Source organism: Nothobranchius furzeri, chromosome 15 (genome assembly GCF_043380555.1).
Source record: "Nothobranchius furzeri strain GRZ-AD chromosome 15, NfurGRZ-RIMD1, whole genome shotgun sequence".
Classification (NCBI taxonomy): domain Eukaryota; kingdom Metazoa; phylum Chordata; class Actinopteri; order Cyprinodontiformes; family Nothobranchiidae; genus Nothobranchius; species Nothobranchius furzeri.
The window spans coordinates 52,963,269-52,991,250 of NC_091755.1; the positions used below are offsets into that span (position 1 = coordinate 52,963,269).

General features: G+C 42.9%; 1 protein-coding gene across 1 annotated transcript in view; it reads left to right on the forward strand.

The window, feature by feature from the left end:
* The window catches only part of ptpn11b (protein tyrosine phosphatase non-receptor type 11b), a 60,712-nt gene extending 35,025 nt beyond the window's left edge, over positions 1-25,687 (forward strand). Inside the window, exons 4-16 of the mRNA XM_070544992.1 lie at positions 11,815-12,007; positions 12,109-12,228; positions 12,307-12,420; positions 15,248-15,344; positions 15,522-15,601; positions 15,693-15,848; positions 17,494-17,625; positions 17,873-18,027; positions 20,595-20,662; positions 21,959-22,110; positions 22,199-22,299; positions 22,391-22,514; positions 25,534-25,687. Coding sequence (XP_070401093.1) covers positions 11,815-12,007; positions 12,109-12,228; positions 12,307-12,420; positions 15,248-15,344; positions 15,522-15,601; positions 15,693-15,848; positions 17,494-17,625; positions 17,873-18,027; positions 20,595-20,662; positions 21,959-22,110; positions 22,199-22,299; positions 22,391-22,478 — 1,456 coding nt within the window. The 3' untranslated portion in view covers positions 22,479-22,514; positions 25,534-25,687. The remainder of the gene's footprint in view (positions 1-11,814; positions 12,008-12,108; positions 12,229-12,306; positions 12,421-15,247; positions 15,345-15,521; positions 15,602-15,692; positions 15,849-17,493; positions 17,626-17,872; positions 18,028-20,594; positions 20,663-21,958; positions 22,111-22,198; positions 22,300-22,390; positions 22,515-25,533) is intronic.
* Positions 25,688-27,982: the final 2,295 nt, after the last annotated feature.

A 27,982-nucleotide genomic window follows, 5' to 3' on the forward strand; every position in this document is an offset into this window, starting at 1 on the left:
CACACACCTGCAGAGGGTTCTACATTAATAAATGAACCAGATATACAAAGAGTTATTTTATTCTAGTAAACGGACTCGGAAGCAGCTAAACCATTAAAGAGTTTCCACGGAAAATAGATTTTCTGCTTTAATCGTGTTTGCAAGGCCTTTTAGTCATGCAGAGTTCAAAATTCTTAGCGAAATGTTTTTACTTCATTTGAAGCATGAATATATGTTTTAGTCATGGTCTGCATCTATTTGCACATTTAATTTATTTAGTTTAAATGCATGGCCTTCATAATTACATTTAAAATTACATTTCAAAACAGATTTGGGCAAAGTTTGATTTCATTAAGGCAAATAATTTACTAGAACAATAAATATTGGGTTTAAAATATAAATACAGTATGCAGTAATAAAAATAGATCATTAAGAGGCACCGGATCCAAAGTCAATTCCTCCACATGAATCACATCAAGCTGTCAAAAAGTGAGCGAGTCACTGACCCCCCTCACAGCAAGGACGCTGGAATATCGTTCAGACTGGATAAATGTGGTCAAATGGAATTAAGGAAGCTGAATGCTGCAGATGATCGTGATGTCTATGAACGGTAAAGAGACCATCAAAGTCCTGAGATCATTCCAACCCATATCTAGGACCCTGAGACCCAGACTACAGAATAGATCAGGAAAGTGGCCCACCGGTGGCTCTCGTCGTCGTCTCCGGATCGCGGGGGCAGCATCCCAACTAGGGAGCTCCAGACCGTCCTCTCCCCGGCCACCTCCACCAGCTCCTCCGGCAGGACCCCAAGGCGTTCCCGGACCAGATTGGAGATGTAACCTCTCCAACGTGTCCTGGGTCGACCCGGGGGCCTCCTGCCGGCAGGACATGCCCGAAACACCTGCCCAGGGAGGCGTCCAGGAGGCATCCTGACCAGATGCCCAAACCACCTCAACTGACTCCTTTCGATCCGGCGGAGCAGCGGTTCTACTCCGAGTCCCTCCCGAATGTCCGAGCTCCTCACCCTATCTCTAATGGGCTCGACACACGGGAGGCGACATTGCCTCTCCTCCATTCATTTTCAATGAGACATGCGCGACAAAGCGATAATCGCGGGTCTCCCTCCTACCAAAAAAAAGCCTCCTGGCTGTTCCTCGAACCAGACTGAAAACCAAAGGGGACAGGGCCTTTCAGACTATTGCCCCCCGGCTTTGGAACAGTCTGCCTTCAAATCTCCGTCTCTCTAACACTGTAGAGGTCTTTAAAAATCATCTAAAAACTCACCTTTTCATCCAGGCGTTCCCTCCCTAAATGTTCAAATGGATGGCTTTGTTCGGGTTCACACCTTCACTTTGTTTATACTCATGATTTTATTTTCTATTTTATCACTGCTATTGTTTTTCTGATGTTTTTATTGGTTAGAGGTATTTGCCCTGATCTTTATCATGTTGTACAGCGCTTTGTGATTTATATCTGTGAAAGGCGCTATATAAATAAACTTTTACTTACTTACTTACTTACCAAGCAAAACGCGAAAAACGTGAGTGTGAAATTTTGTGCTCGTGCACGTGTCGTGCACAGGCAACCCAGCGACGCGATCCCAGAAAGTTGAAACATTTTCAACTTTTCATCGCTGTCGCTCGGACGAGGACCGATCAACGGAGGTTTCATTCACTGACCAATGAGCGGACAGGATGCTCCGTACACCTCCGAGCAAACATGAAGGAGAAGTTGATTATTATTATGTTTTATATAGTAAAATCAGAAGTAAGATTTCACATAACTCTAGCAGCACCTTGTGAAACATCATAACTACCACTTTTTTAACTCTGAACCGCTTAAATAACCTTAATTCCCTCCAACCTGACACAGCCAAACAAAACAACGGAAATTTCGATTTTGCCATGGAACAGAACGCGTAGACGGCTTTGCCGCTGGCCGCTTCCGCGGATCGCCTCCCGTGTGTCAGGTAATAAAAGCGACGGCGACAAATTTCGCTGATCGCGGTCGTTTGTCGCCTCCCGTGTGTCGAGCCCATTAGGCCGAGCCTGGCCACCCTACGGAGGAAACTACTTTTGGCTGATATATGTATATGTGTGTATATATATATATATATATATATATATATATATATATATATATATATATATATATATATAAACTAAGCAGTAACCCCTGTCAGGTATTATAAGCTAACTAGATCTGATCCAGCTCCCCTTTCCACCTCAAGTTTAAATGAGAGTCTGGAGTATTAATGTCTGTGTTAAATGTGATGTTTGATAGGAAAAGGGCACGATCCTTTCCACACATCTGTGCTGTGCTAAGTGCATGTCAGCGTTTCTATTCAGGTCTAAAAGCAACTTCTGATCCGTGGTTTTGGTTTGTGTGGTTTTTCCACTCTACATGCATCTCTTCTTAACGCCTCATTTGTCTTTCTTGCTCATCACACAGGAAATAATATGCAGGCATGCTAGTATTTCATCTTAAAATCAGTAAAAGTGTGAGGCTGCAGCAATATATGAGACACTCGTGAGTGGGAGTTTACACTCGCGGCGCACATTTACATTTGAATTATGTTAAAGCACAAAATTACAGGAAACGCATCGAGTCTTCCCACTCTATGGAAAAGTTTGTTTTATTGTCCCTTCTTATCTGTCGTGTCAGCATGTCTGCATGGGATGAGAATTCACGAAGCATCTGAAACCATGTGGTTCATCTAAAGTAATTTGGTAATTTGGGCTTTTTCTTCATTCTGCAGACACGCACAGCTCAAGTCACATTAGTCACGTCCTAGAATTTGAAACCACATTTACCTTGTTGTCTAATGTACCAAAATGTCTGTGCAATTTCCCACCTGCTTTCCTATGCAAATCAGTTATGTAGTGATGGCGACGAAGAAATGTTTTGTTCTGAGAAAGGCTGGTTTAACACATCATTGACGTAGACACATACCCCAACCCACTCCTACGTCTGCTGCGGTCGTGGTAATGCCAACCAGCAGCAAGGACAGCAGCTCAACAGGTAGAGCAGGTTGTCCAGTAATCGAAAGGTTGCAGGTTCGATCCTGGCTCTGGACATAGAATTATGCTGTTTTGTCCTTGGGTAAGACACTCAACCCACCTTGCCTGGTGGTGGTCAGAGAGACCAGGGGCGCCTGTGCTCGGCAGCCTCGCCTCTGTTAGCGTGCCCCAGGACAGCTGTGGCTACATCATAGCTCATCTTCACCAGGGTGTGAATGTGTGTGTGAATGGATGAATGATACACTGTAGTGTAAAGCGCTTGGAGTCCTCTGACCATACAAATGTGGGTCATTTATCATTTAACCACAGAACACTACCTGTGCTACTGCTAATGCAATCCCAAGCTACTGCTAATGCTATCCAGGGCTATCGCTAATGCAATCCCAAGCTACTGCTAATGCTATGCAGAGCTACTGCTAACACTATCCCAAGCTACTGCTAATGCTATCCAGAGCTACTGCTAACACTATCCCATGCTACTGCTAACGATATCCAGGGCTATTGCTAATGCTATCCTAAGCTCCTACTAATGCTATCCAGAGCTACTGCTAACGCTATCCCAAGCTTCTGCTAACGCTATCCCAAGCTACTGCTAACGCTACTCCAAGCTACTGCTAATGGTATCCAGAGCTACTGCTAACGCTATCCCAAGCTACTGCTAATGCTATCCCAAGTTACTGCTAACGCTATCACAAGCTACTGCTAACACTATCCCAAGCTACTGCTAACGCTATTCCAAGCTACTGCTAACGCTATCCCAAGCTACTGCTAATGCTATCCCAAGCTACTGCTAACGCTATTCCAAGCTACTGCTAATGCTATCCCAAGCTACTGCTTCTGTTACAGGTCCCAGGTATGTGACCATGCAACAGGTGATTCTGTTAAAACAGTCAAATGACCTGACAGGACATCAGTATGGTGTTGCTGCGTCAGCTCCTCGTTGCAGAATGAGGAAAAGCTAACGGCCGCGCCAACGTCCGCACCAAACACTGTCCCAGTCAGCTGCCAAGTATCATACTGCTCTCTATTGGCATTAAGGTGCATTACCTTTACAGAACAGTTTACAAAGACTAATAATAACAATGTCCTTAAAGACTCTATTTAAGTTTTTTTTTCTTTTCCTTTTAGCCTGGAATCCATTAATTTTTTTTTCACGCAGGAATACATTACATCAGATGGTTAAAGCATCAATACGAAAAATGTGACCACATATTTCTGTGTATGTCACACATTCCCAACAAAAAAAAAGAAAGAAGTCTCCTGGCATTGCAACACAACATAGAGAGAGTTAAACATCTGTTTTCACACACAAAGGTTCAAATTCAGAGTGACATAACTGTCCCCCAACAAGGGCTAGCATGAGTGGTATATTGGCCACCAGTGAGGCAACACCAACTTGGCCATGGCCACACCAACTGAGGCGCTTGCAAAGGAAGGAAAAGTGCCTGAATATAATAAGGTTCTGCCCCTCCCACTTGTGAATACTGATAGGTAATTTGATTTTGTCCCATATTACTTTAAAGGACGACACACCCTTTGATAGAGAGAGAGAGAGAGTAAATTGATTATTTGTAATGTCCATGTGCATGACTCAACCAGCCCCCACTCTGCTCCAGCCTCAGCCTTTACCTCACCAGCTCTGCATACCCGTGGTCTCCATCAGGAGACTAGAATGTTAGGTAATATTTAATCTCCATAACCCTGGAACCTGTAATAACACACATGACAACAAGGAAGACATTTTACCCTGAGTCTCCAGAACATGGAGAGTTAACACAGAGAAACCTCCTCCGAGGCTTCCCCACGTCACTCCCGTGTGCTCCCAGTTCTTCAGGGGCTTTATTCACCAAATGGATGGGGGAGAAGGCGGACCTTCTCAAGTTACAGAGGTACAGAGTTTTCTCAATTAACATCCTTGCTCAACCTTACACAGAGATTCATGATGTGTAATGGGCATCTTTTAGGTCTCAAAAAGGTACAATTATAAAAATACCCAACAAATACCCCCTCCCATCTGTAGATATAGAGTTCACCATGTGTTTTGGCTGGTAGGAGGGCTGTCCCAAAGACTCATAAGTCAACTGTTGAGCAGGCCTCCTCTCATGTAGATTTCTGAACAAAAGCTCTTTGATCCATGGACTGACCAGAGGCTGACTGGTTGGAACTGGTCAGATGATCTGAGGAGGGGTTTACCATCTGTGACCTTGTTGGACTTGAGCCTGCCTGAGTGTTGTTCTGCATTTGTGGTTGTGTCTGTTCCAACTTCTCCCTCTTGACTCCATGATGGACCAGCTGTTTCCTCATTGAAGAAGTCTCTCCCCATTTCACTGCATGGTGTGCATTGATTGTGGCAATGAACATCCCCCATTTCCGGAATGACCTTATGAGGTGCATGGAAAGCTTTCTGCCTTGCAGGTATTCGAATCCAGTAACCCTCTTCCTCTTCATCTGAAGAAGACGACACATCACTGTTCATGGACTGATTTCCTTTTGCTTTCCATGACCTTTCATTTCTGGTTTCCATGTGTGAAGATGATTTGTTTTTGCTCTTGCACTTTTTCAACCCCAATGAAGGCGGTGACATGTCAATCAGTAAGTCGTTCGCCAGATGTAGAAGGTTACGGTGTAAAGTACGAGTTCCACCATTACCCTTCTCTGGGGACACTTTGTACACAGGACTATTATTCATGTGTTCTTTCACCACGTATACTGTGTCTTCTCAGTAGGACCTTAATTTTCCTGGACCAGCTATCTCACTCAAGTTGCGCACAAGTACAGATTGCAGAACCACTCCTTTCATTTGACGGTTATAATGTTGTTTCCCTCTGTCACTTGATTGTTGACTGTGTTCAGCGGCAACTTTGTAGGCTTGTTTCATCCTCGCCGCCCACTTTTCCACAAATCCCCTTGGAGATGTGGCTTGCTCCTGTGGTGTCAGACCAAAGAGGAGATCCACTGGCAAATGTGGGTGCTGTCCATACAATAAATAGGAGGGTGAATAGCCTGTTGATTCATGTCTTGTGCAATTGTAGGCATGAACCATTTGAGGTAAGTGCTCCTTCCATCTGGTCTTCTCTCTGTCTGTCAGGGTGCGAAGTAACTGTAAGAGTGTCCTGTTGAACCTCTCAGCCGGATATACCTTGGGGATGGTAAGGTGTTGTCCTAGAGTGTTCAACCCCCGAAAGCTGTTGCAGGGCCTTAAAAAGGTTATTTTCAAATTCCCGGCCTTGGTCGTGATGGAGCCTTTGGGGATAACCAGACCTTGGAGTCACTGAATAACCTCTCTGCTGCTGTCTTTCCTGATTTGTTGCGAGTGGGGTAAGCTTGAGCAAACCTTGTGAAATGGTCTACCACCACCAAGATATACTTGTAGCCACCTACACTGGACTCCAGGTGCAAAAAATCAATGGGCACCAGCTCCAGGGGGACAGCAGTGACGATAGAACCCATGGGAGCCCTGACATGACTTACTGGTTTATTTTTCTTTTTACAGGGGCATTTCCTTGTTACATAAACCTTAATATCTTTTTTCATGTAAGGCCAATAGAATCTGTTTCTGGCCAGACTGGTCACTCTTTCTGCTCCTACATGTCCCATTTCATCATGCAGGTATTTTATTGCTATCAATTTATATTTTTCAGGCACAACCAACTATCGTCTCTGTACCGTCTTTCTATATAGTAGCCCATCTTCAATGTGTAGCCTTTCCACTCATGCAATAGTCTCTTCACTGGACCACTTAGCCTTCTTGGTGTGACTTGTGAGTTGTGTGTTTTGTTCTTTCAGTTTGATGATTTCACTGATTACTTTGTCCTCTCTTTGTGCTTGTCTTAGCTCTTCATGGCTTATGGAAGACTGAGTTTCCAACGTGCAGGGCTCCAAGCCTTGATGTGAAAGGTCCAGGATAGCCACATAAGCCACATCTTTCTCTCTGGCAGCCTGAGTGCCTTCCCATGTTGCTTGAATGGTCTCTCTCGAAAGGGTCTCTGAGCATTCATCCACATATTTACTGATGTCAAGAGGCAACCTAGAGAGGGTATCCGCATCACCGTTGGCTTTGCCTGGACGGTATTTGATTTCAAAGCGGAAATCAGCCAACTCTCCAACCCATCTGTGACCTACAGCGTTTAGTTTCGCTGTGCTCATGACATAAGTCAGGGGGTTGTTGTCTGTGTATACCAAAAAAGAAGGAGCATAGAAGAGGTAATCACGAAACTTCTCACATACCGCCCACTTTAAGGCGAGGAATTCCAGTTTCCCGGAATGCAGAATGCATGTGGTACCTCTTCTCTACGGGAGACAGTTTCCTCGATCCATATGCGATGACTTTCAGGTTTCCATCTTGGCGTTGATACAACACAGCTCCAAGGCCTTCAGCCGATGCATCTGTGTGTAATACAAAAGGGCAGTCAAAGTTGGGATAAGCTAGCACAGGTGGAGTGGATAAGATGTAGATTAGTCTGTCCAGAACATGCTGGTGTTCCCGAGTCCACTGAATAGGGGCTTTTGAAGAAAGCTGTCCCACTTTTCCTTTACTGGTTTTCTGCTGAGGGTGAACGGCATGGTTCCCTTTGATCTGCAATAAATCATACAGTGGTTTGGCAGTTCTGGCAAAGTCCTGCACGTAAGCTCTGTAGTAACTCAGAAAACCTAACAGTTTTTGGACACCTCCAACTGTAGTTGGTGTCTTTTCCCTGAGGACTTGGACTGCTTCTATGTCTTTCGAGTCAACACGCACACCCTCGGCTGACACCAGCCGTCTAACATAGCGCACTTCCTTCCTGAATAACTCGCATTTGGTAGGTCTTTTTATACCATGTCGTTGAAGAGCCCTTAAGGCCTTCCTTAGCCCTTCCACATGGTCCTCAAACGTCTTGGCATAGCAAAGCACATCATCCAGATAGGGAATGCAGCACTCATCTCTTAAGGAGTCCAGGACTTCCTCCATACACCTCTGAAAAGCTGCTGGGGCATTTGACAGGCCAAAAGGAATGCGGACTCACTCGTATAGACCCCAGGGGGTTATAAAAGCAGTGAGGTGCCGGGATCCCTCTGAGATGTAGCCCTGGTGATACGCCTTCCCTTGGTATAATATAGAGAACCAGTGGTATCCCCCTAGTGTGTTCATTAGGTCCTGGATTCGAGGTAGTGGATGTCGATCTGGAATGGTCTTACGATTTAAAAGGTGATAGTCAACGCAGAGCCTCAGTGTGCCATCCTTTTTCCACACACAAACCACAGGAGCAGAGTATGGTGATTTGGATTTAACTATCCAATTCCTGGCTAGAAAATCTTGAATGTATTCCTTAACTTCTTTGTAAAGAGGTTTAGGAATGGCCGAATAGGAGCGTTGTACCGGTATGTCGTCTTTTAAACTGATTGTCATTTGTAGATTTGAAATGCAGCCAATATCGGTGTCATTGCGAGCGAAAGCTTTGGATTCCTCAAACAATAGTTGTCTCACAACAAATTGTTCTTCTGGACTTAGATGAATGATGTCGACTGGAGGGTGCCAACCTGCTGCTGTGTCTGTGTTGTTATCTCCACTGATTGTGGGTTGTGTGTCAGTTCTAGTTGTCTGCTCAGTTTCAATAATCTTTTCAATGCACTGGATGTTTCCTAGCATTGTGAGATGAGTTAGGATAATTTCATGCTTTGTTATATTGCCCACTGGGATCTCAACAAATGGTCTTTCCGTGTGATGTACTTCGACTAGACCATCTCCCACATCCAGCCGCTCAACCTGATCATAATCAGTGCAAAGTTCAAACAGAGCAACCGACTGGGTGAAGCTAGCAGGCACTGGAAACTTTATATTAGCTATTTGCCCTGGCTTAAGAACAAGATCATGATGGCCTATCTTTAGTGCCACCTCTTCAGATGTGTTGGCTCCCCTTTCTACGTTAATAAAATTTATGACTGCTTCAGCCTTCTGAGCGTCAATGTTCATGGCTCCCTTCAGCAGGCTACAAATGACAGGCAATATTTCTGATTAATCTTTCTGACCCAGAATGATTTCCTGAATTACATTGAAGCCTAATAGTGGCCTTAAAATGTTGACTTGGCTCACCAGAAAGGGCGCTTTAATTGAGTGATTTGGGTCATCGTTACCTGGCAGGTTAACAATAATTTCCACCCACCCATCATAGGGAATAATTTCTCCATTAGCAGCGAACACATTGCGATCACATTCCCCCATCATTTCATTTAAAGGTCGGATTATTTGATGAGGTAAGTATTTCTGCTTCCAGGCTCTGTCCACAAGACTAACCTGGGCGCCCGTGTCAAGCAGAGCTGTCACGGCGTAACCATTCATGTTACACTTTAGCAGACATTTTTTTTCCAATTAACTGTGCCACTCTTTCAGATGTAGCCTCATCAGTGGCTGACATGTTGGTAAAACACGTTTGCTGCTGGCACTGTGGAATTAGTTTAGTATTGTTACCATTTGATTGGGACTGCATGTTGTCCTCAATCACAGGTCGCCCCTCACATGTGACCTTTGTTGGTTTCCCGACTGCTCGCGTTTTTTTAGGCAGCCTACCGCACGATGCCCTTCTTCACCACATGAAAAACAGTGTTCACAATTAGCAAGCTTCTGTTCAATGCGAGAGGGGCATCCATGTTGTTTAACCTTTTTATGTTGTTGTGGTCTTGTCTGATAGCTGGCACAATAACAAGACTCAAGTGGTAGAGCCTGGGGTTGCGTATCAGTTGGTTTTGGCTGTGTCAGCGATTCCACTAGTTGTGTTAATGCATGTACCTGTGCACTCAACTTCTACATGTCTTCATCCTTACTTATGGGGTGAGGGTCCTCTTTACTCTCTCCCAACTTCCCTGAAGTCACCTGCCCACTATGTGCATAAGCGTATTTGGCACGTGGGTTACGCCCAAGGCGCCGTCTTCTTTCGCTCTCTTCGCCAGTTGTTCTGATGACTTGTCGTAGAAGGGCGTCATCTGAAACAAACTTTTCTGAGAGGAGAGGTTTTAACTCACGCCTTATATCTTGAACTCTTTTCGGTGGAACATGGACATATCCCTCAGGGCAGTGAAATTTTCAATCCCACAGGGTGGTTTGTCATATAGAGAGGGTAGTGGCGTTGGGGCTCCACCATCAGACGGTGTGGTAGTTTCTCCATCACTAGTCTGATTATTGGTAGAACGTGTAACCTTAGCAGATGGGTTAACCTGAATAGCAGCAAATGGAACAACTACTTCTTCAGTAGGATCACTATCTAGTTTATGATGTGTGCGGCACTCCTCAACAACATCTTTTAAAGACAGTAAATATGATAGATCTTGATCTTCTAACTCAAAAGTGATGAAGGCATATATGAACAAATATAGTCAAAGCAACCCCCTTCATCTTCTTTATCCAAGCTAGCCGAAGCTTGGTGAGGGAGTTCTGGAAGGTTCTGTGCAATTTCAAAGATCTGGTCTGCCGTCAGGTGCAGCAAACTCTTCTTCACTAACCAGACCAGTTCTCTTCTTGCGTGGGTTGCCATGGTTCACACCTGTCAGGAGCACTGGAAACACTGAATCCCTCACTCTGATAGCAGACGTCTTGGGCCTGTGATTTCCCCCTCCAGCTCCAACAGCGTGGTCCTGGCATTCCATGGGTTCAATGATCACTGGACTGACGACCTCTCTCAGCTTCCTGGTGCCGCCAATCCCGGACGAGCCCCCATAAATGTGTTGCAGGTCCCAGGTATGTGACCATGCAACAGGTGATTCTGTTAAAACAGTCAAATGACCTGACAGGACATCAGTATGGTGTTGCTGTGTCAGCTCCTCGTTGCAGAATGAGGAAAAGCTAACGGCCGCGCCAACGGCCGCACCAAACACTGTCCCGGTCAGCTGCCAAGTATCATACTGCCCTCTATTGGAATTAAGGTGCATTACCTTTACAGAACAGTTTACAAAGACTAATAATAACAAAGTCCTTAGAGACTCTATTTAAGTTTTTTTCTTTTCCTTTTAGCCTGGAATCCATTAAATATATATATTTTTTTCACACAGGAATACATTACATCAGATGGTGAAAGCATCAATACGAAAAATGTGACCACATCTTTCTGTGTGCGTCACACTAACGCTATTCCAAGCTACTGCTAACGCTATTCCAAGCTACTGCTAATGGTATCCAGAGCTACTGCTAACGCTATCCCAAGCTACTGCTAATGCTATCCTAGCTACTGTTACTGCTATCCCAAGCTACCGCTAACGCTATTCCAAGCTACTGCTAATGCTATCCAGAGCTACTGCTAATGCTATCCAGAGCTACTGCTAATGCTTGGCTGAGCTACAGCAGTAGTAGTAAATCAAAATCATTAAATAATCATGTTGTAGCTGAGTGGGCGGGACAAAGCAGTCTTTTCATTGAAGGGCTTTTTTTATGGGGCAGCTATCTGGACTCCTGGATCATTTTTTGCCCCAACAAAGTTTCGTAAAGCGTTGCTTTATTCAAAAACCAGTTTTTCAGTTGCAATAAGAGTGTTTCTAGGTCCTCTTTAAACCCAAACATTTCTTGACTCTCAGGCCTTTTCTACATTGAAACACAATTTTTATTTTTATTTTTTGCATTCTTCTAGGAATATCCACACAGAAACAACCGAAACGACTTTGGTTCACTGCCAATCTGTACTTTCTGACGTCCTTCACCCTTGCTAATTTCTCGCCTCAAATAAAATTATCACAGCTCAAAATAATTTTAATTTTTATCTGAGGATAAATGCTAAAACAGTCTATTGTGAATTTCACCACACAAAGGTTATTAAACCAGCTTTAATTGGCTTTATCTATCTCTCGTCTCCAGGTGGTACCATGGGCATCTCTCTGGAAAAGACGCAGAAAAACTGCTGACGGACAAAGGCAAAGCTGGCAGCTTTCTGGTACGGGAGAGCCAGAGCCAACCGGGAGACTTCGTTCTCTCGGTTCTCACTAATGAAGAGAAACATGACAACGTGGACCGCAAGACCAAGGTCACGCATGTTATGATTCGCTGCCAGGTGAGAACACTCGTGCGTTTCAACAGGACCGGATTTTTTCTTAAATGAAAGTTCTTCTTTGGTCCAGTTGGTGTTATTTAATCATCTCTTTTTGTCTTTAGAAGGATGGTAAGTACGACGTGGGGGGTGGTGAGCGCTTCGACACCCTGGCTGACCTGGTGGACCACTACAAGAAGAACCCCATGGTGGAGAAGAGTGGCATCGTAGTTCACCTTAAACAGGTTTGGAAGACAAATAAAGGGATAGCATCAGACCCAGTTATTTGACTGTTATAACCATCTTTTCCCCGCCCGCGACAGCCTTTTAACGCCACCAGGATAAACGCAGCCAACATTGAGAACCGGGTACGCGAACTGAACAAGGTAGCGGATAACTCGGAGAAGCCCAAACAGGGATTCTGGGAAGAGTTTGAGGTACTAAATCTTTGCACCTTTCAGGGTTTAAAGTCTTCAAAGGGATTCTTTTGACATTTTGATTAATGCTTCATGTAATGTTTACATATATTTACTACCTTACCAGTCTCAGAATGCTGTCAGAATGGCCTCTGTTTGGAGAAATAGCTTTTACATCTTTTAAGACTGAGCTAACAGATCAGCTGACACCAAAGTGGATAACTGCTGTCTTCAAACAACTGTGATCTCAAAAATAGAAGTTTTTGCAATTGGTTAATTAATTTAAAAATCCCATCAAGGGTTATGACCCCTAGATGCAGCAAAGGTGCTTTAATTTGGCGCTGGTGATGATATCCATGCTTGTAAAAAAACAAAATTGCATTTACATGATTGTTTAATGCCAATTTAGTAACTATGTAACATTTTTATTAAAATCTGATAATTTTATGAAATGTGGCCCATTTTAAAACTGTAGTAATCCTCTTCAGGCTTGGCTCAGACCAGGGCTGGGCAAAACGATTATTTTTGTAATCAATTAATCTAGCGATTATTTTTTCGATGCATCGATTAATCTAACGATTAATTTGTTAATTTGATTAGATTTTGATTAGATTAAATTATTGATTATTTCCCAATTATTTGACTTGTATAGCAGTTTGATTATTACTAATTTGTGTATCTCAATGAAATAAATGCAAATTTCTTCATTTGAACACATTTTAATAAAAAAATTCAAAAATAAAGTTGTTGTAATAGTAGTACAATCTTATGTTAGAGATAATATTTAACAAAAAATTTAATGTTGTGCAAACGATTCATATAAATCAAGGAAAATTTATAACAAAAAATATATATAAATAGAAGCAATGGCGTCTTTTAACAAACAAAATCTAACATAAGTAACCTAAGTAGGACTCTGTGACTAGACTTGTCCAAGCATCAGTAGTAAAGGAGATTTTGGATGAGGCCTTTTTTAGTTCGTTCCTTAGTTTCTCAACTGAAGTTTGATACTTTCTCTCCATCATGCTTGTAAAATGGCACCTAGAAGGCAGAGTGTAACCTGGTTGAAAAGTGGTCAGCATTTCTTTGAATCCTTCACCCTCAACCACAGCAAGTGGCCTCATGTCTTTCAGAATCATAGACAGGACACTCTCAGTAAGTACAGCCACCTCCTGGGGGGTGCAGGGCGTTCTTTTCTGACAGTAGTCCTCCAGACTTTTCTGTTTGTTCCTGAAAACATAAATCACACACACAACACACAGATAAATTAAAATTATTACAAAAATATTTATGTAGAAAGCATAATATCAAAATAATAATTTGAAGATCTGTATTTCAGTGTTTTCTCAAAATATTTAATCTATAAGATTTGTTAAAAAAGAGGTTTTTAACACAAAATGCTGCACATTTTTGTAGTCATTAGATGGTGCAACTTAGATCTATAAGATCAACAAGCTGGAGGAGCATGATGTATAAAAAATAACGTTCAAACTGGATGAGGCATTAAACTTGACAATCAAGAGTCTGTTGTCATTTTGCTTTTGCAAGCACTTCAACAATATTGTAATAATGTCCACGAGGTGGTACATTGTCTTTGTTAACATTTTTACTGCGGACAATTAGCGCTCTCCCACATTTTCGGCTCTCGCTGATTCTCATAATCAGAACGTGCGCATTCAGACTCATTTGGCCGTCATGAGCCACGAATAAAAACCAACAAAACAGATAACAGCTGCTACTATATGTTACTACTAAGCAGCTTAAATGAGGGTTAGTGAGTTCTAGGGGTTGAGTCTTTATCTTTGTGTGTGAGTGGGTCTGCTTGTGTGTGTGAGTGAGTGCATGGCTACGTGGGGGTGTTTGGATGTTATAAAGCAGCATTAGTAAAAAAAAAAGTTGCAAACTTACGGTGTTTTTTCGTTTGCAGAAGCTGCTCCTGGATGCCTTCGTTTCAGGTGCTGGTGCATAGCCGTCGTGCTTTTATGATAGGCCATTTCCACTTTACACAGCCGGCAGACGACTGAATCGCTTCCTTTTCTGTTAAAATAGTCCCATACTTTTGAACTGCGAGTTTGGGTTGAGTGATTTAAGTCGACTGCCCTGCTCATGTTGCCACTACTCGCTGCTGCAATGCTTGTTTTTGAACGTGATGACGCATCGACGCAAATTATTTACGTCGACGTATTTTACGTGTCGACGTAATCACGTCGTCCCGGCCCTAGCTCAGACTAGCTGTTAGTGTATCGATCTGGAAGGATATAAACACTATTTCTCTAGACTGAAGCCGAATTATTCATAACTTTAAACAAAAACTCTTTTACGCGTGATGATTCTGGCTAAAAAGACAATATTATTTTATTACTATTGTTTATTGGGCGTATGGGATACTGGATTGTATCTGATAAAATTCTGCATAATATACAGTTTTACATTTTTATTCAGACGCTATGAATGATATCATCTTCATAATGTTATCACTGATGTTTTTAATGAGGAAAGCATGTAAACCAGGTCATATATAACATATGTATAAATCTAGTTTCATTTATATGGTCACATAACTGCATATTTATACTAAAAATGTTACTAGTCGGAAGTAAAATTACCTCCAAATGCCTCTATGCTATCATAAAATTCTCAAATCTGGCTTTTTCCTGTTGTTGCACTCCAGAGTGACCTCTGCTGTAGCGAAGACTCGTTACATCATCTCAGATCAAACTCTGTTCATAGGAATGCAGCTCCGAAAAGTGACTGGGATTTTATTCACAGCTCCTTGGAACTTTTTCCTTCATCAAACCTCATCAACAGAACTAAAGTGGAATTTGCGCTCTTTTCCGTCACTTCTTAGGTACTTCAGCAACAGGAGTGCAAGCTGCTGTATCCCCGGAAAGAAGGCCAGAAGCCAGAAAACAAGAGTAAAAACAGATACAAGAATATCCTCCCCTGTGAGTCACGCAGCAACCTGACGTTTCCTGTCTCTCCAACTTCCTGTGGAAAGAATGACACAAACAGCAGAAGCCCGAGCACAGCAGAAAGATTAAGCTTTGATAGCTCGCAGCTTCATCAAAAAACATAAAACTCTACTTTGTTCTGTGTTAATACTCTTATCTTTGTGTTTCCAGTCGACACAACACGAGTTATAATCAGAGAAACGGACTCAGACGGCCCTGGTTCAGACTACATCAATGCTAACTACATCAGAGTGAGTCTATTTAAAAACAACACTCCTCTGACAGGAACCAGAACCGCCGGGTCTGTCAGAATATTCATTTCAGTGACAAACTTTCATGCAGAATACACGCGAGGACGAGCGCCATGCGGAGGAGAGCAAAGTCTTCATCGCCACTCAGGGATGTCTGCAGAATACGGTCGTAGACTTCTGGAAGATGGTCCATCAGGAGAATGCGCATGTCATTGTCATGACAACCAAAGAGATGGAGCGAGGAAGGGTGAGCATGATCGTAAATACCAAACTCAAAAAGCTGACTTTATTTTTGATGCTTGAATGCATCGTTGCCTGGAAGCAAAAAAGGAAATTTAAACATGAACCCAAGAGTTTTCATGGTGCTAATTCCATAATCCTGCGTGCGGCATCAGATTTTTAAAAACTGTATTCAGCCTAGGGCTGGGCGATGTGGCCTCAAATCTATATTGCGATATAATCTGAAGCATGTGCAATTACGATATATACTGCGATTTATTTTTTCCTTTGTTTATATATGTCAAAATGACATGCTTTAAAAAATCCTCATATGGAAAATATGTTGCAGCGGAATAAAGACGTCCAAAAAGTGTAGAATGCTCCTCCTCCCGCTGCATGCTTGCAGTCACTGCCATTCTGTTGTGCCGATGTCGGCGCAGGTGCACATCTTAGTGACATCATGTGTTATCGCGGTAGAGCCAAAAACTTATCATTACCCCATTTTATATTCTTTCTACCTTATATCGTTTATATTGCCCACCCCTAATTCAGCCAACTGTTTTATTTGAGATGAATGAGCATCAGTCCTTTAAAAAGGTCATTATAATAAAGATGAATCTATCTGACTGATTATTTTAAAAAGTAAAAGTTAAACATTTTACAAAAGGAGCAGTAAATTCAGACTTCCTGTCAACAAAAAAGAACATGGACTTTGCAGTAATGTGAGCTAAAAAGTGATGTTTCTATTTGATTTCTGTCCGTTTTTAATTTGAAAAAATAACTAGATGACTACTTTGATTTATTTACTTTGAGGTTAAACAGAAAAATGATTTCAAACTGTCAAAAGGCCATAAAGGGGACAGATGATGCAAAGCTCACCTTCTGCCTCTGTAATCGAACCAAAGACAGAAACATCTGTTTTCTGTCGGTTAGCTTTTAGCATCCGTTTCAAAAAGTTAAAGAAATTCGCATAGAACCCCTTTTTCTTTGGATTAAAGCTCCTCACAGAAATTGGAGCTTCTCAGCTCAAAGCACCCAATCGGGATGGGTGGGCGTGGCCAGCTCCACCTGGTTTTCTTAAAGTGACAGAGCCCTGAAACGACTCCTTCTGGAAGGTACTGATAAAACTGCTGAGATCGCTTTATGTGAGAGGGGGTTTGTGCAGACATGATTTTATAGAACATAGAACTGTTACAACTTAAGAAAAATGTCTTCATTTGTCTCCTTTAACCTAAAAACACAAAGCTTAATGTTCAGAAGTCTTCCAAATCATTAAAAATCTGAATCATGTTTGAGGGAGAAAATTAGCTCCAGTTGTTTTGTCTAATATTTGAAGGAATTAAAGATTATTATATTGGTCAAAAACTTCACAAAAATATAAAAATCACCCCAAAATGTTTGATTAATGTTCAGATACAAAAGAAGACGCAGCTACTTCAGTCGAACCTTCTGGCTATGAGCAGGTTTTTGCTACTGGTCCAGTTTTCAGTCAGATGAAAGTCATTATTGGATAGCAGCAGCTGATTCTGTGATAGAGGCGGTTTCTGTATCAGTATTAGAGCCGACGGTTTGTACACATGTTTCTGTGGTGGGGTGGATAATATAACAGATAAGCTGCTTGAGATGAGCCGGTTCTTCACCACCCACCCTCTCTCCTTCTCCTGATCTTTTAGAACAAATGTGTTCGCTACTGGCCAGACCTCCACACCTCGAAGGAGTTCGGGAAGGTAATGGTGAGGAATGTGGAGGAGCATCCAGCTCAGGACTACATCCTGAGGAAGCTGGAAGTGACACGTCTGGACCGGGTACGTCCAAACTCCTCTGCTGGCCTGGGGTCAGACCTTCAAAATAAAAGTCTCGCAGCATGTCTTTATTATTTAAAAGATGACTGACTTTTTTTAGACCAACACTTTAATTTGAATAATTAAAATAGTTAAATTTAAAAGAATGTTTTAGTTTTCATGTGTTTATTTGGAATTTGACATTTATAACAACATTTGTATAATTACAAAGACAAATCCGACTCTTTGGTTGTTTTATTTTTCACTATAGAAGGAACCTCTGAGGTTCATCTGGCACTACCAATACCTGAGTTGGCCCGACCATGGTGTTCCTGTTGAGCCTGGTGGTGTCCTCTGGTTCCTGGAGGAGGTCAACCGCACCCAGAGCACCATGAAAGACACCGGACCCATCGTTGTCCATTGCAGGTACTGAAGCTCTGCTGTTCCTGTAGAGCAGAAACACCATTTTTCACCATCTAGAGGTGAAAAAATGTATTGCACCTTAAGCCCCTCTCCCCGCTGATGTGATTATTGCTGGAAGCAACGCCTCTTGGTCATGAGTGTACCTCTAGCCGGACAAAAACAGAGCTAAATCACATTGTTTTGCAGTTGTTGTTCTCACGTTATGTTTATTCATATTTTTCTAAAGGCTTAATTGTCCATTTGAATTGTTGCCAACTCTACATCTGTCTTTGTACGTTTGCAATGGCGTGCACTCGTGAAAGCCGTTGATTTATGCTGAGCATTAGGGGTTAGGGTTAGGGACGTAAATCACGACACAGGGTAAGTGTATCACTTTTACGGATATCTAAAACATCATAGATGATTCCTGAATGGGGGAAAATTCCAGATTGCTGCTTCAAGAGAGTTTATGTAGAAAGGCAAACATTTTCTAAATCACCAGTAGTCATGAAATCCTGAGTCATTATGATGGAGGCCACCTTTTTCAAATACTTTTAAATGGAAGAAGCTCGAAGTCTTAAAATACTGTGAAGTATAAAAAGGCCTAAATAGTAGAAAACTAGTTCTAGGTGCTGATAAAGGAAAGGGGATGCAGTTAGAAAGCAACAGAGACACTAAAATACTGAGAAACACAGGTTGTCACAAGGAGGTCAAAGGTCACCTCTGTTTATTTCACCTGCAAACGTTGGAGCTGCAGCGCTCCTGTGGTCAGGTCTGACTGATGGAGGAGAAACGTTTGGTGTGTGAAGCAACGACCTGACATAAGACAAAAACACTTTACTATAAGGGTCCCTTTATTAACGTCACGTAGTGAATTATTAAGCATTAATAAACAAACATTCCCATTATTATTAAGCGTCCTTAAGGTTAGGACAAAGGGACAGGGAGGGAAGGGGGTCTGCCTAGTAAAGCATTACTTAATACTACCCTTATTTTAAAGTGTTGCCCAAAAATGTTGTTTTTTACATAAAAATGTTATTTGTTCAGAGTCAAAATGAAAGAAAGAAACTGACGAAGTACTTTAGACCCTAAACCTCACCTGTACACGTTGGTGTGTCTGGTCTTTCCTGCAGGAGGAGAATAATCCCAGCACGTCTTTCTGGATAGTTCTGCATTAATAAACCCACCAGCTGCACGTTGGTCTTCTTCCTCTGCAGAGATTCACGCACAAGATTAGGATTTACTAATTGGACCACTAGGTGGTGCTAAAGTTAAGATTTAAAGTAAAACTAGAGTCGTTTTTTTTTATCATTGTTAGAGTAACTTTGTGCTCGATCACTTTTACATTTTATTTAAGTTACAAGTTTAAATATTCTGAATTGATCTTATAAACTCAAAATGACGGTTTGGAGGTATGAAAGCCACGTGAGTTTATTATTTAAGTTTCAGGAGGATAGTTTGATGACAGAGTTATGAAGTTTTTATTTACGGTTTATTTTTGTTGCTAAATTTATTCTGTTTGATAGAATTTTGTCAGATGAATTAATATTTTAACTGTGAGCTCTGCCATCTTTTCTGTGAACCGTGTCTTTTTCAGGATCCCGTGGTTACCTTTATTTTTTTTTATCATATTTTTTAGGAAATTTAGTTTTTTATTATGTTATTTTTTTAATCACTCTTTTATTCTTTTTGATTGTATTGTTCTTGTCAAGAGCCTCCTGATTTTTATCTTGAGACGCTATAAAAACGTTGTTTCTTCTTCTTAAACAAAAGATAGTTTCATTTTATTGCTGCCAAAAAATTTATGTACGTGGAAATTAAACTGGTAGCAACATTGTTGTTGTGATGCAGCAGCCAGAGGAGATGAGTTTGGTTTTCCTCTGAAACAAAATGTTGCAAGATCCATTGGATGTTAATAATCAGGTCCATTACACCAACAGCATACAGAATGCAACTAAAACTCATAGAAAATATTGAATAAAAGCAGAAAAGCAGCAATTAAAGAGAGACGATGAAAAATTTTCATATTTTTTAAATCATTTTCTTAGCCAGTATGAACTAAAATGACCCTTTACAGGGTTAATGAAAGGCCACCCAGCCCCCTGTGGCCTGAATACTCCACTTGCAACGTCAGACTGACGGACCGCACTGTTGGACTTAGAAAAAAAAATGGAGCTGACATACCTGGAGCTGCAGTCTGCTTCCAGCACGTTTCCTGCATGTTTTGGATTATGAACACAGCTGATATGTTTAATTTACTGATGAATCACTCCCGTAGGCGCTAATGAAGGCCGGAAGCCGTTTCAGCTGTTAGATTAACGTGTTAAAAGGACGAACGCACAGCGACGAGACAGGTTTTGCTTTCGGTTCTACTAAACACACTAGGGGCGCTAAAAGCAAGCTAAAACTGCCTATAGTCTCCTTTTAAACAACAAATCAATCATTTTCCCCCTAAATCTTTAAATTTAATTTTCTACTTCTGTAATGACCTGGGCTTTTGTGAAGCTATTTATTTACTTCAAAGCTTTTTTCCCCCGTGCAACTGATTTCAGTTCATGGTTTTAAATCTTTATGGGTTTTTTTCTCTACAGCGCAGGAATCGGGAGAACTGGCACCATCATCGTCATCGACATCCTCATCGACATCATTAGACGACAAGGTGAAAATCTGACTCTGCGTAATTAATTTAAAGGTCAAGTTCACTGAGAAACCACTTTGACTTGTTATTTTTCAAACATGATCAGTCACTCTGAGTTTCAAAAAGTCTTCTACCCCTATTTTCTGCGTTAGCCACTACTAGGAAACGGGCAGTAAAGCGCTCGCATTAGAAAAAACCACTCAGATCTATGTCACACTGGAAATTAGCATTAATGGACTCACCCATCTTGTCTCATGACCATAGAAGGCTTAAGGTTTAGCTTCCAGGAAAGAGCAGAGCACGTCTCTGCTATAGAAGCTAACCGTTAGCATTAGCAACTCCACAACACAGCAGAACTCCTCCAGGCTTCTTTTATTTGTAAACGTAAAACATCAATGTTGCAAAGCAAACAGAGTCAGTGGCAGAGTCACGTTGCTGTTAGCCAATCAGAGCAGAGATGTCTACTTCCCGAAACAGGAGCACCAGAGCTTTTTCCCACAGAGATCAACTGGTATGCCTCTTTTATAAGACAGACCATCGCGTCATTACAGAGGGATAAATCTGAATTTGTGGGTCTCGTGAAAGCGGCAAGGAGCAAAGGGGAAAGGTGATAAAACTCGATTCTGATGGGCTTAGCCTCGTAGTAATATCGCCGCATGAGCCCCTCGCCTCTGACGGCTAAACGCGTGTCAGCCCCGCTAATCCCTTTGGAGTGACTCCCCCCCCCCCCCCGCAAAAGAGGGTGGTCGCGTTAGTGACGTATACTGCACGCCGAGTGCCGGCCGGAAGGGATGTGAACACAGATAAACATGGCCTCTCACTAGTATCTTTCAACCACCTACAACATGGCAAACTGGACGGACGCGGAGACCATGGAGCTTTTGGCCGTGCGAGCGGACGAACAGATTAGTCGCCTTTTTATGGGGACGGTGAGAGACAGCCAGCTGTTGGACAGAGGGGTGAAAACACTGGCTGAGCGGGGCGTCAAGCGGGACAAAAAGCAGGTCACATCAAAGCTAAAGGTCTTCCGTTTGACGCTGAATGCGCGACCCTGTACATCCCATGCGGGGGGGCCGCCCAGCGACCTCCCTTTATCCCGTCTTGGTTGGAGAGGTGCCTGATGGCAGTTTATTCTAACTTCAGCTTTGCTACTATAAATGCCAAAATCCTCCCCAGGGATCCGCGGCAAATCCCGTGTTGCAAACGCTACGGTCCTGTAAAAGCAGCTGTAAGGTGTTCATTTACACTAGAGATGATTGCAAATGTGTTAAAAACCTGAGTGAGTGAGAGCTATGACTCTGCATGTGTGTGATCTAGGTCTAGACTGTGACATCGATGTCCCAAAGACCATCCAAATGGTGCGGCAGCAGAGGTCGGGCATGGTCCAAACGGAGGCCCAGTATAAGTTCATCTACATGGCGGTGCAGCAGTTCATCGACACGGCCCAGAAGAGACTGGAGGAGGAGCAGGTGAACTTCTAATTAGGGGAGGAGGACAGAAAAACAGCCTTTTGCCTGACTCGGTGTGCATGATTGGTTGATTTAATCTGTCCTTCAGAGGAGTAAGATGAAGGAAAGAGAATATTCCAACATCAAATATCCTCAGATGACTAACTCGAGGTCCAAGCACAACATGGCGTCTTCACGATCGTCTTCTGTGTAAGTATGTCACTGAAAATAAATAATCGTTTAAAGATCGGATCGCTGAGACAAATCTAAACTTCCACCCTAAACGCTTTTGTCACCATAGAATGACGAATGACGATTCTTCGAGCGTGTACGAGAACATTAACTTCAAAACTCCTCAGACGTCTTTCAGCAGCAACACCAGGAGGTAAAACTGTCGCTGTGGAACGCCGCTTCTCTCTTCTCTTGTAAGTCTTTATTATCATTTAAATGATTTATATCCCTGTCTGTGATCCCATCTTGTAGTTTCATTGTTTCTGGGTCAAAGGGCGCCGTAGGTTTCATTCCCGCGCCTCAGTGTCTTTTTCTGCTGACGTTTCCCCGTGAGTCTGGTAGACCTTCAGCGTTTATTTCAGCGTCTGACGCATCTGATAGGCTCAGAGGTGACTTTCTGACTTGTTTTGCTCCAAAGCAACACCTAGGCTGTGATGGACGTACGTCGAACTGAACGCTGAAGCTGAGCTCACAGGAAGACCGAGATGAGACATCAGTGGGCTTTCAAAATAAAACACAAGTTCACTAAACCGAGGGAGGGCTTGCGCTGAGCCAATGTAGAGGAAACTCTGGTCCATATATTCTTTGATTTTATTTGTTTATTTCTATCTGATCTTTAGTTTTTCTTCTAGTAAGATTTAGGAGATTTTACGTTTTTTTTACTGCAGGGTGGGACATTAGCTTGTATACCTGAAATAGAGCCCTGCACGGGCCTAAAATCTGAGCCCGTGTCCGGCCCGGCCCTGCCCGAGGGGGTGGAGCCCCAGCCCGACCCGGTCCGAAAAGGTTTTCAGGATTCTCTGGCCCGACCCGAGCCTGACTTTTTGTTTTAACCAACTAAATGAAAACAAAGTGCGTCAATCCTGACCAATGTGTTAAAAGACGTGCAGGATCCGATCAATTTGTTTTTCCCTCATTTACCGTCACGGAGATAACGGTGCACTGGCTCTGGTGGTAATCAAGTTAAATTTTATCTCTTTCCAACAATTTTCACAAGAAAACAAAACAGTTGAAAGCAGGGCATGTGTTGTGTTGACCGGATAGTTCCCGTATTTGACTGTTTATTTTGACGGAGAAAGAATAGAAAGAATTACCCCGACGCATGCAGACGAACTGACACTTTATTCGTTACGCACATCGCAGATGTAGCTAAATCACCCAAGAAAAGATTCCCATCTGAACATCTGAGCTGGACACTGCTCAGCACAGCGAGCTGAAGTTGTGGAGAGGGACTTGGAGCGCGTCGCAGAACCAGAGCGCATGCGGGAAGATTCCTCCCACTGAAGCGAGTGTTTTCCAAACCCTGTCTCTCAGAGAGACTTGTCATTTAGAAAATGTTCCTGATTATGAAACTTTGGCTGAATAGCGCTTGTTCCTGTCTCCAATGTGGCGACGCATCCAGGAGCCGCCTGAGGAGAAGCCCAGAATCTCACATCTTCAGCTCAGGAAGCGCCTATGATTACGCACAAGCGTAACGCGTCAACCCGGTCTCGCAGTAAGACCGGGTTGGAACTGTTCAGGTTTACGCAGACAATCTTTACATAGAATTGACTTACAGATATAAAATTAATTCAGTAAAATATAAAGCATTTTATTTAAATATCCATTCATTATTTTACAAGCACAAAGAGCCGCATCAGATGGATGGAAGAGCCGCGGGTTGCCAACCCCTGATATAGCCTATAAAATGACATTTTTTCTCCAGGACCAGAGAGGACGCAAACTCAATACATATCTTTTATTGTGAGGTAATAATTTCTCTGAGTTTTGCGGTTGTGGGCGGGAGTAGACATGCATGCTGAGGGTGCGGGCGGGAGTGTAACACACACGTTGCAGTTACGGGCAGTAATTGTCAGAAATTCAGCGGGAGCGGGATGAAGAACAGTCCCGCGCAGGGCTCTACTGCTGCGTTTAAGTGTTTCAATTTTTTTATGAATTTGAATAAAAATAAAGGCGCCCGGCCCGTGTCCGAGGTAATTACACAATCGTTGGCCTGAAGCCCGGCCCTCGGGCCGTCAGGCCGGGCTTCAGTGCAGGGCTCTAACCTGAAACACACGTTTATTCTCATTTTTAAAAAGGCACTTTAGGGATTATTTAAAGGGGCATTATGGAAGTTTGACAGCCAAAACATGTATAGAAATAATAAATGTCTTCTTCAGACATTCTCCTGCAATGCCCTGGTCCTGTAGAATGAGCCCTGGCATTTTTACTGTGATTGCCTGTTTTTCTGTAAAATCACAGAAAAAGAGAGATGCTCGGGTCGAGCAGGCTGCTTCATGCGCGTTCACGCTCAGGCATAGCCCGTAGCATTTGCTATCCGTAGCTTTAGCAGCAGAGAGAGAGGTAGTGCCACTTTGTTGCTGTTCCTAACGCCTAGTGACAAACCTAGCTACATTTCTGAGGACCCTTAGCTACTTTCTGTAGAACTTTCTTCTAGATATTTCCTGCAAATTAGCAACAAAATAGCCATTTTCACTCTGAACTGTTCTTTGAACTTTGTTTCAGGTGTCATCAAGGATATAAATGCTACAGATACAAAAGATGTTATTGGCGTTTTAGCTCACCTAGTAAGACTTTGGACTCTTGTGCAGAAGATCCGGATTCGATTCTGGGTGTAAACATAGTTCATGTAGAGTTTCTTTTTTACATTAATGATATATTTTTTTACAATAAGATGCCCAAATTTTTATTTGAGACTCGCCGAACGGCATTGAATTCACAGATAAAAAAGATGTGGGTTCAACTTTCATTTTGGAACAATTTTTCAAGCAAGGGAAGGGAATGATCTGAGCATGCAGGAGGACTGACCCATCATAAACCTTTGTCGGCTGTGCTGAAGAGAAAGGTACAGAACCAAATTATTTAATTAATTAGCTGCACGTCCTCCTGTCCTCTGTCCTCCGGGCCACACACACACACACACACACACACACACACACACACACACACACACACACACACACACACACACAGGACTGACTGTCTCAGCTATTATTTTCATTAAGGAGTGTGCACATACAGCATGCGCGCCTCATGCACGAGTCTACTATTGAAGCTGTCGTTATGCTTTTGGCCTGAGGGGGCAATCACGAGCATAAAAATTCAAAACTCCGTAAAGTCCCTTTAAACTGAAAAATCGTGTTTTTGACTGTGGATTATTCCTGTTTGTTGGTGTTTTCCACATAATGATTCAGATCTTACTGTTTTTTGCAGAGGTGCATCTGAATTTCCTTGGAGCATGGGGGGGGGGGGGGGGGGGTGACGGGAGCATGGTGCTCTAAGGTGACGAGCTGAAAACCCCCCGAACCCTCCCCGCATCTCTGTCCTGCTGAAGAAGCACGGGGCCCTCAGCCGACCCCCTCACCCCCGCCGCCTCCAGACTAACTCCCACTGAACCAACTCTTGTGCCTTGTGACGGGATGAGTCTGTAATCCAGCCTGGAATCTGCTCCGTCGTGGTCTTTACAGAGCTGCACAGGACCTGAGAGAAGGTCAAAGCTTTTCGTGGCCAGAAACCACCCTGCTGATTCTCCTGCTCTGTTTCTGCTCACTCTCGTTTGAACTGGAACCCTCGACTGGTGGCTACTAACGCGGCTGCAGGCCGAGGCCAGCGGCAGCAACCTCCTACAGGGTCACGAGGCTCAGGAAGGGCATGCAAGCCCTCTATCCTTAAGAATTTATTTCACTCTTTGAGTGGACTCTTGTTTTTGAAAGAGATGTGACTGATTATAAAGCGTTCTGTTTAATAATCCCCTCTGCTGTTTTGTGACACGACCCGAACACCTTTTTTATTTTAAATAACCGTTTTATTTGTTGGTCACATATCTTCGTTGGAAAAAAAGAATTTAAGAATTTTTTTGTCTTTTTTCTGTTATTTTGTGGTTTTACTGTGTATGAACTGGATATTCTAATGTTGTAAATTGATCATGAGATTGTTTATTTAAATATAACCAACATATGTTTGAAGGAGCTTTATGATGGATGAGATAACTAAACAACCTCTAGAATTTGGATTTGGTTGAAGAGGAACCCCTGAGGCATGGGTGGTGCTAGGGGTGGGGCCACAGGGGCATTGCCACCTGCTGAAATCTGATTGGCTCCCTGAAGTGCCCCTGCACTGACATTTCATGTCATGATCTGATTATATTGGAAGCAATTCCAAATCCAAGCGCTATTGTGAGGATGCTGGACTAATACTTGACCCCTTAATGGCCCCGTACTCAGAAAAATCCTAGATCCGCCAGTGCCCTGTGGTTTGCTCGATGTCGCGTCTTCGGCGTGACTCGCCATCCTCGTGCTGCAGGTCTGACGTGGTTTGGCATCTGTCGGAGCGAGATTGTCACAAGAAGACTGGGGAAAAGGAAGGGGAGATTACAGCACACCAGATGGCCGTCTGCCTGAGATTAAAGAATAGATTTGTCTCCAAAAAGTAATTTAGAAGACGGCTATAATCCAGGTTTTGATGACAGCAGGGCGAGTCGGCGGACGTCATTCGTGTGATGAGTCGCCAGCATCTCTGCTGCTGTCTGGCTATTTTTAGCCCTCAAGAATCAGCACCAGAATAACCCGCTTTAAGGAAAAGTTGGATTCTGCCGCAACTTCTTACTGTTTCGAAATGTTCATCAGGCTCCTTCAGACCAAACGCACACCTCACCATGGCGACGACCCCCCCCCCCCCCCCACACACACACACACACACACACCAACTGCAATGCAAAGAAATGCACCCAACTACAGCTCAGGAAGAACTCAACAGAACCAAATGGACCCTCCACTTACTTTCAGGTACCAGGAGTCCCAGAACTGCAGATCATCCTAAAATTCATTTCAGGACCTACTTTACTTTAAATCTAAGTTTTTATCTAAAATCTCAAATTAAACCAGAAATCAGAGACTTCTACCTTCCCCCTGTAGTAACATAAATGGGCCAAGGACACACACAGAACCCACACACACCTTACTTTCTTACACACTGCCATGCCCGTTCGACAGATTAGACAAACCCTGGATTTGATGCTGATGATTGTACCCTGCAGCAGCCATATCATTCTTAAAGCTTTGTCTGGATGATTTTTCAGGCTTTTCTTGATAAATTTTTTTATTTTTGTGTAATCAAAGCTCCGGTCTGCCGCCGCCGTGTCGGAAAAGGCCAACAGGCTGCACTACTTGGTGCTCTTCAGTTTTGTTTTGATGAATAAGCCACAATTTGTGGATTGTTTTGATTTTTTCCTCTTCCTGGTCATTCTCTGACCCGACCTCGCCTCTTATTGGTCAGTTGTGTATAATTTGGTGAAGCATTTGTACTTGAATCAGCAGAACCGCTCGTCTCAGGCTGTGTGGATGTTTTTATGATTGTGCATTTTTGCTGTGCGTGTAAATGTTCTCCCTCGGTTACTTTAAACAAATTTTAGCAACGTCAGATTGCTTCTTTCTATTTTATCTTTTGTTATCTGACTTTTGCAGAGGTATGCAGCCATGACGCGGTCATCCTCTTATGTTTACTTGAACAAGTGATTTGTTTTTGGTTCCTCCTCCCTGTCGGTTTGCAGAAAGCCAGAAGTGAGTCGTGGTTTTCAAAGTGCTCCCTTGTCCTTGTTTCTTCTTCTTGCTCTGGCCAAATGCCTTTTTTTTTTGCAAAACAGGCATCTGCTGATGCAATGATT